General features: G+C 41.2%; 1 protein-coding gene across 1 annotated transcript in view; it reads left to right on the top strand.

Moving 5' to 3' along the window:
- Positions 1-9,399, top strand: part of SLC9A2 (solute carrier family 9 member A2) — a 100,751-nt gene that overhangs the window by 35,733 nt on the left and 55,619 nt on the right. The window contains 1 exon segment of the mRNA XM_003794322.2: positions 5,398-5,648. Coding sequence (XP_003794370.1) covers positions 5,398-5,648 — 251 coding nt within the window.

The raw sequence follows: 9,399 nt of genomic DNA, 5'->3' as shown, positions 1-9,399 counted from the left end.
CTGGGACTACAGGTACCTGCCACAACGCCTGGCTGTTTTTTGTTGCAATTCTCATTGCTATTTTAGCTGGCTGGGGCCAGGTTCAAACCCGCCACCCTCAGTATATGGGGCCAGTGCCCTACCCACTGAACCACAGGTGTTGCCGATAACTTAATTTTTAATACTCTCTCCATTTGCTATCATTAAAATGTTATTCCTCACTCATTTAAAAGTCTAGAAACCAATATTATTCTCTGTTAGTCTATATTGACTGTAAAAGCAGATCCCTGAGCTGAATAAAATATCTCTAAGGGATATCCATTAACTCCATGTGCACATTATGTAGAAAATAATTTTTTGATGATTTATTGATCATGATTTTTAGAATAGCTGCTAAGACAGCTATTTTAAGGCTGTGGCCTCACTCAAGTAACAAAACACACTTCATATGTGCCGTTGCTCATTAACTGGTTGATCAGTCATTAACTCACCAATATTAAATTTTAACTGGGAAACTGCTGTAATAGTGAAGACACTTTATAACTTCCGGAACCATGAAGTTTTCCATTGTGGCTTATGTTGGATATATACATTTTACCCTTGTTGAGGGAGATTGCAGACATTTGAATGTGGAGTCCTGGAGGGAATCTATTTAGGGTCAAGGGAAGTGCTCAGGGAAATCAGAACACCTTGCTGCATGCCTTGTAGGTCAGCTCCGCAAAGTTAGGTCCGTTTCAGAATGACATGTCATACCCTCATGTTTCTTTTCTGCTCCTTATATGATTTTTAGTCAACCATCTCTGTGGTCGGTTCTTTGAGTTTGTCTAGAATCAGATGTGGGGAAAAGGTCTGGCTAAGGCACTGTTTGGGGTGTGCCAAGGCAGCAGGCAATCTAGATGCACATGCTGTGCTTCCTGTCAAGGCGAATGAAGCTATGAAGCTATCAACTGTGCTCTTAGACGGTTAATAGAGAGGGAGCCTGATCTTCACCCGTGGCGAGGACAATGGCCAAAGGGAGACCCTGCCATTCCCACAGGGAAGGAGGTCAAGGACAGAGAATGGCTATGGCTGGGGTTTAGAGATGGAGGCCTTTTTGTCCATGGCCAGAGCCTGTAGGTCAGAATGTCTGTAGTGGTTTCATCTGAAAGAGCCTCCCTCAGTAAGTTATGTGTCCTTGGACCCTTAGGACATCAGAACATGCCCAGGGGACAGCCTATCTAATGCCGAAGAATAAACTACTAGATGTTTCTCTAACTGAACCGGCTGAATAGTGTACAGAATTGAGCATGTGTTAGTAATAATTGGAACAATACTGTAAAAAAATCATAAGTTTGCCTCTTGGTCAGCTACCCTGAGAACAGAGGTGGAGATGATTGACAGATGTGAAGATTCTCTGATTTCTTCATTTGCTCTTATCCCTAAGAAAGGTTTAAGGAACTCATAGACTAGGGAAGGGTATTAAAAAGAGTGAGTCACTAGGACTTACAGATAGAAGGATGGAAGTTAATGTGAGAGAATTCACATTAAAACTAGAGTCTGGAGGATGGGCAAAACTGTAGGTTAGAGGAATTAACTACTTTCCAAAATCGTGATAAATTCAATGCTGAGCTAAAAAAGCTGAAGGGAAGAAAACCTATCATAAAAATGTCCCAAAGCCAGAGAAATTGATAATATATATGTTGCAGATCAAAATTCTTCATGCTGTTGTCCAAGGCTACAATCGATTAGAATTAACTGGAGAAATAGTAAACTGTGGGAATAAAAAGGTATGATTTTGAAATAGGATGTTTGTGCTTTTCCTTGTAACACATGCTTTAGGGAAACTTTTTCAGATTTCCAGATTGTTCAGGTTCTCAGTTATCTGAGAAGTCCTACTATTGTCACATAGTCAATAATCAAATGATTTATATTCACATGGTAATTTCCAACATCATTTCCAGAACATGTGGATGCAACCACTGAGTATTCTAACACGTTTTCCAAGAAGACTTAAAGAGTTTCTTATCTGCCCACAACTAGTCTTGGTTAAAGAGAGCTGGCTTTGTAGAAAGAAGCCAGTGATATACTACGGTGGCCCAGTCACTGTGTGTTCTGTTCTGGAGTAGAATTTAACTTTAGCAAAGTGAAGAGTAAGCAGTGATGACTTGAAATTTGATTTTGCAAATAGCAGAATAGATCTAAAATTCCTTATGCAAAAAGTGATTATCCTTCATAGTTTCATGTAAGAAGAAGCTGTCTGAACACTATTTTACTAGAATGTAGTCATTCTGATAAAAAATACGATGTATATAGTTTGCCTTCCTGCTTTACATGAAGTCAAAGAATTAGCATGCATTTTAAACCATAGTTCAAAATATATAATTCTTACATTTATATCTATGTATTGAAAAATAATCCTAAAAAGTATACCTTTGATCATTTGAATGATTTCAAAGCTATCGGCTGTCAAATTAGCCCATAGTAAATAAGCCTCACTGGTATTGTAATTTAAAAATACAAGTATCAAGTTGAGCAGACACATACGTGTATTTGTAGCCCACATATCTTATGCACATACACACACACGCGCACACACACATACAAAATACATACATACATATAAGTTAAAATCCAAAGCACTTTCCTGCATAGGGTCCCCTGTGATAAAATTAAAGGCTTTAACTGGAGTGAATAAGTATGTGGTTATGGCCAGTTGTAACTAAAGGAACGCTATCTCCTGCAGATCTCTGGGTGTCAGGTTTGGTGGAAAGCAGGTAGGTGATGGAAAGCTTTCTGGTTGTCACGGTAATGCTGTGGCATCTCAGGCAGTGGGATGATCAAAATAGAGCTTCTGCCCAGTGTGCTGAAAGCAAAGTGCCCGTGACTTAGCTTTTCTCAATGTAAAATCTGAAGGGATATTTAAAACCGGAAAGACCTCTGAGAGATCTGATGGATCGAGCTGCCAGGAAAATGGTTTTGAAAGGATTAGGAATGTCTGACCCATCTGCTGATGCCAGTTAGTCTGCAGGAACGAATGCCTAAGCTCCCCTGGGAAAGCTCTTCCATGAGCCCTACGGGGTAGGCTGGGGAGCTGAGCAGGGAAGAGGAGACTCAGCTCTGTGCAGAATGGATTTCTCATTTTGTTGGTGGCGTGAGGCACTCAGGAGGCAGCACTGACTCCACAGGCTGCTGAGGGGTCTGGGAGGTCATCCATGTTGCAGGAGGTCAGAGGAAAGGGCTATGGGAGTTCAGGAGGGCTCTTGGGAGGAACAGCAGCTTGGAAGATAGAGTTTCCCTGGGTGTAGCAGTTGGGTTTCTGCTGAGAGAGATGACATGAATGAAAAGCAGGGGCAGGAATGAGTAAGTATGAGGTGTGTTTTGTGGAGCAACAGACTAAAGTGTGTTGGACATCAGGTGGCCTGAGATGGTTAGGCCTTTCTAAAGTCAGGCAGTCACAGAATTTAATCATGGGCATGGCCAATGGAATGGCAGCCTTTAAAGGAAGTAAATCCTGCAGTGGCTGGAGGAGATTAAGGCAAGGGAGGGATGAGCCTCCCGGGTGCAGTGCAGGCTGGAGGCTGGGGACAGAACCCTGGAGGGAGGCTGTCCACTGAGAATCAGATGGCTAGGAAACCCTCTGTCTACTCCAGGATGCCTGTGACAGTCCCCTTGGCTTTGGCTCTTTGGGGGTATATATAGCACATCTCTGATCCTCTCTCGGGAAGCACTTGTGCCATGTTGATCCCAATGAAATCTGATGCCCGCCGCAAGCTGCCTGTTGAATGTAGGAAGTGGGTGCTGATTAGTTTCTGTTCTGTCTGGCAAATGATGATGCCTTCAAAATATTCAAGTCCTCAGGGGAGCGAGTTATTTTATTTTATTTAAATTTAATTTTTGAACGTTATTTATTGGTTCAAGAAATACCAAGTGCCTTTGAGTGCTGTACCAACAATCAGGAGAGAAGAACAGCTCACTGCTTTCTATTCTATTTTTTCAAAACCAGCAGACTCTTATTGTCATTGACTAGGCAACATGGAAGATATATATTATAATGACTTGGATAAGCAAAAGGAGTTTATAATTCTGCAGAAAAGAGAGAAAAAAGAAACAAGTAAAACCTGTAACATAACAGGCTACATAAATGACCAGAGTGAAGTAGATAAAGTGTGAAATGGCATTTTCTGGGCCACACACTGGGTAGCTGGAGGGCTCTGACTCCCTCCCTCCTGGCTGAACAACTTAACCAGGTCAGGAGGCCTGGATTCTAATAATGCCTCTGACATTTTTTTCATTTGACCTTGGACAACTGGGAACAACTTTGAGTTTCTCAGAACGCAAGTGAGGGTGTAGCACAGCCTTCGTCCCCAATGTCCTTGTCAGCTGGGTCTCCTGGAGATTCCGGATGCTCTAGAGTTGTAAATAGCACAGTGAAAAGGAGCAGGCCGTCTCCTTGCCTTGTGCTGCGCTCGCTGGTTTTGTGAAAAAAGTGGTATGGCTGAAACCATCACTCTCCATTCAGTTGGCTCAGCGGCAGGGGCCCCAGTCGTATGCTGGGAAACGTTGCTCAGGAGACGTGAAGTGCCAAGCATTCCTGAAGCCTTCCTTAAACCAAGGCTATGTAAAGACACCCGATCCCAGTATAGTCTCATTTACGTGGTTCTCAAACTTCCTAATGCCATGATGTATTTTCATTGTTACAAAGGGGTTGCGACCCACAGGTTGAGAACCGTTGCCCTAGAGGCACACGGTATGCGTGAATTCACAGCAGACACACACAGAGACACACACAAACACACAAGCAGACAGGACTTTGCTGCCTCTTTGCTTGAAGAAAATCTCCTTGGGTCTTTTTATTAAATGAGATGTATGTACACGAGTGGGGGAGGAGATAGGGTCTGGAGGGAGGACCTTGGTGATCTGGGAGGAGGATGGCTTCAGGTTGGGTACCTGTACTGATGGGTGGGTGCATCTATGGTGTGCTCCACAGTAGGACCTTCTAAGGTAAATACACTCACAGAAGCACTGACAACTTTTCTCTGGGACATACTATCTTCCAAACCATTGATAATACCAGTAGGTGTACTGGATAGCAAACAAATATTTCAGAATAACCTTTAGATATCTGGAAAAACTAATGTTTTAGGAGTAGTTATAACTTTTTAGTAGTTATAGTAGTTATAACTACTTCTGAAATCTTCTCTCCCTTACTTCTAGAAATAATAATTCTGACAACTCATTTTTTCTAAGAAGTTTTCTTTAAAGCTGTGACACTGAAATGTGAGATAAATGAATGCATAGCATTGTCACTTACCATCCACGTGGGTACACAGGAGCAGTGTCCTCACTTTAGAAGATCAGGTAGACGTGTTTGTGACCAGAATGATAATGGAGAAATTGGAAAGCATCCTGACAGCGTGTTTTTTTTTTTTTCTTCTGCAGGTCCTGTACAACTTATTCAAGTCCTTTTGCCAGATGAAAACCATTGAGACCATTGATGTGTTTGCAGGAATTGCTAACTTCTTTGTTGTGGGAATCGGTGGGGTGCTGATTGGCATCTTCCTGGGATTTATAGCGGCATTTACTACTCGGTTCACACATAATATCCGAGTGATTGAGCCACTCTTTGTTTTCCTGTACAGTTATTTGTCCTACATAACAGCCGAAATGTTTCACCTCTCTGGCATCATGGCGTAAGTATTTCTTCGTTAAAAGCACTCGATGAATTACATTTCATTGAATTCACGTCTTCTTAGCTAAGATATTAAAGTTAAATAAGTTGTGTAAAAGACTAGGTTTTCTTATTATTTTAAGAAAAATTAAAAATAAATTTTTTTCTTACGTTTTGTTACGAAGAAATGAAAATGTCTGTGGCCAAATTTATACTAAGATGATCAGGTACGGAGATGGAAAACTGCTTAAAAATTATTTGGAGTCTCATCTGAAGTTTGACAGTAAACTGTTGATTTTGGTCAGATACCAAGAATTTTATTAGTTTGATACCCATTTGGAGTTGTCCAGGTGGCAGGCTGTAGGATTATGCCAATAAGGTTGCAGCCCCAACTACTCTGGGAGTTCTGGAGTTACTTATGCATGCTCATTTAAATAATCTTAATCATAGAAATGCTTTGTATGATAGATTTGATTTGGGATAATGGTTTAAAGTCATTTAAAGCACAATTCAATGCATGGGGACTTACTCTTGTAATTTTAGCTTAGCTTTTAAAGCAGCAGTATGATTATAAAGCAAGAAATGTATAAACCAAGGAATTATCTATTTATTAAAGACACAGCATCTCATTCTACTGATTCTGAAGTATGTTCTTGAGAAGCTCTACAACTGGGCTAAAAAATGGTAGTGTTTGTATCCCATGTTAGCCTCTGGAAGTTTCTTTGAAGGAGGCTATTCATTAGGTATGGATGTTTTTGTAGCTTCTGAAAATTACATTATGGGCATGCCCTGTGTATGGTCAGTGGGAAGTACTTAGTAATGGAATGGCTTTACGTTTTTCTATACTTGACAAATACTTATCAAATATTTGTATTTGATACAAATATTTACTAGGTTATATGATAGGACCTGTTACATGTATTTAAAGTTTTGTTGCTACAACCATCTGGGTAGTTTTTTTTTTTTTGCAGTTTTTGGCCAGGGCTGGGTTTGAACCCGCTACCTCCGGCATATGGGGCCAACGCCCTACCCCTTTGAGCCACAGGCGCTGCCTACCATCTGGGTAGTTTTTCCTGAAGTTTTCTCTCCCATGTGCGCCCATTATCCTATGAAAGTGAAGTGAAGTGATCTTTTGCATACAGACTATTTTGTTTTTCACCTCCTACCAGCACTTTTGCATTGGGAGCAGATTAGGCCTGTGGTGGAAGACATTAAAGCCCCCAGGCCGAGAAGAGTAGAGCCCCTTGTCGGAAAAGCCATGTGTTAAAGGTTGGGTGGTTTTCTGTTTCCCAAAGAACCTAAATAAAGCAACGTATTAATCCAGGTTGACCCAGTAATGAAATGTTCCAGGCTGCTATTCATATCCTTTGTATGACTTCCAGTTTCCTCACTGTTCTGTGACCAGTGTCATTGAAAATGTATGATCAGCTAGTTAGAAGGTCCCTAAAAAGAGTGTGGGGGTGGGACATAGTGTCTATTTTCGCAGGAGTGTTGTTCTAGCAACAGTTTGGGTGAGGACCTTGAACTGTACTGTAGGTCTCAGTGTCTCGTACACAGATGCTCCTGCCCATGTACATGTGTAAGTTTTCTAGAACACTCACTAAGTAGCTATCTAAATTTATCAATTTGCCTGATGTTCACAGGCAGGAATTGGAATTCTTCTACGATCTAGCATTTGAGGGGATGGTTGAAAAATTGCATGGGGTTAAAATCCTGGTGTGTCTGAAATGTTAGTGAAGCCTAGAATCTGTGGGGTTTGAAGGCCTCAGTTGCATCAAGTCACTGGCCTTGTATGAAGACAGGATCATGGGACTATTTGTTCTGGGAATTTGGAAATCAGAGACAAATAGGGCTACTTACTTATGATAAATAGTGCAGGCTATTCTCTGCTGCGGTTTGTGGATGGATGAAAAACATTGCATTTATTCGGCAGTGCCCGTGGCTCAAAGGAGTAGGGCGCCAGCCCCTTATACTGGAATTGGCGGGTTCAAACCCGGCCCCAGCCAAAAACTGCAAAACAAAAACAAAAACATTGTGTTTATTTCCAACTTAAAAGTGAACATTTATTTGACAACTTAGGGTAGAGGAAGTTCCTTTATTACGTTTAAACTCATATTGTTATTGCACATAGTTTACCAAAACAATCAATCGACCCTTAAATAAGACATTACAAGATAATCGACATTTTTGGCATCTAAAGTTACCATGTGCGCCCATTATCCTACCATAGCAAATGAAGGGATAGATCCACAGTGGTTTGTTTGTTCTCGGAAGCGACACCCCATTTTCTAATGCAGGATAATTTATATGCTATTCAAACCCTGACCATGTCTGATCCTTCCTTCTGTGTGGTGTAGATCACAGATATGCAGACCCACCCGCCCCTTTGAAGTGCAGTGTGTCACTTCCACGTTGTAATTACTGTACTTATGTTAGTCCAGGGGATACAGTATAATGATGCAATTAAAATTACACATCTCTGTGCATCTCTTTTATAAAAGTAGTAATTTTTTCTGGGCTTAAATTGTACTGAGCTTAGACATTCCTATCATACTTCATGCTAATTGCACTCTTTTCTTTTGCCATTTTAAAACAGAATTTAAGGTTAATGGGAGTGAAGGCACAGGGCTTGCTGAGCATGCTCAGTGCCTTCCTTGTTTGCTGAAGAGAAATGGGCAGACACGCAGAGAGGAAAAGGGGCAGAGAGGATAGGCAGAAAAGAGGCAGAGAGGATAGGCAGCTGGGGAGCTGAAGGGTTAAACCCCCACCCTAATGATTTGTAAAACAGTTGCGAAACTTGGCCTACCTAACTTTTTCCTACTATCCTCCCTTTCCTCTCTCCTCCACTGCTTCCATCCATCTCTCCTTCTCCTTTCTTCTTCTTTTTGCCTTTCAGATTCTGTAGCCTCCTGTACACCAGCTGTGGCTGTGTCTTAGGTGGACCAGCCTGTTCCAGAATGACATCACGTATTTAATAAGCAGGTAGTTAATAGAAGAATCTGATTAGAAAGAAACATCTTCCGGTGTAGCAGAAGAGACCTGCGTTTGGGTTCAGAATGTAACCAGTCTTTTAGGTAGGAAAGCAGGAGGCAGGATTTCACTAGCTTGAGTGTCTTTGGGGAGATGCTGGAAGCAGCGCATCCTGGGTGTTCACAGAGCCCACTGCTGCTGCTGTTTATTTTTACCTTGAGACTGTTTTACATGTGTGCTTCTGACTGAGCGGTAAATGAAATAATGTGAGGTGAATTTGTATCTGTCATCTCCCCTGTTTTATAAGCTATTTAGAAAGATGTCTTCTGGATATTTCTTAGAATTGTTTTCCCCTTCACGGACCTTCCTAATATTTCAAAACCTAATTTGGTGCAAAGGAATTATTTATGCTCCTGTTTCACTGTGTATTCAGGAGAGGCTGAGAAGCCAATACTTAGAGCGCGGATGAAATACTCTGTTTTCTAATATTATTCTGTTCATTTCCATACTGGAATATATTATTGCTGTAGGGAAAATTAAGTGTGTGTGTGTGTGTGTGTGTGTGTGTGTGTACGCATGTTTTTGAGTGAATTTCCACAGCACCAGAACTAAAGTTAAGGAGAAGTTTCCATAGTCCATTGAACAAGAAACTTCACGAGTCAGTAGCACTGGACATCTTTGAGTGTCAGACACTAAAGTAGGGGATATAGAGGTGACTAATAGTTGCTGATTTTAGACATTCTTGTCTTAGTTCATATGTTTTGAACTTTATATTCAGGACTATGTTCAGAATGAAAGCACTG

This window comes from Otolemur garnettii, unplaced genomic scaffold (genome assembly GCF_000181295.1).
Source record: "Otolemur garnettii isolate 467f Iridium unplaced genomic scaffold, OtoGar3 scaffold00079, whole genome shotgun sequence".
NCBI lineage: Eukaryota > Metazoa > Chordata > Mammalia > Primates > Galagidae > Otolemur > Otolemur garnettii.
Note: the sequence above shows the minus strand (reverse complement) of the source record. Positions and strands in the feature narration are given on the sequence as shown.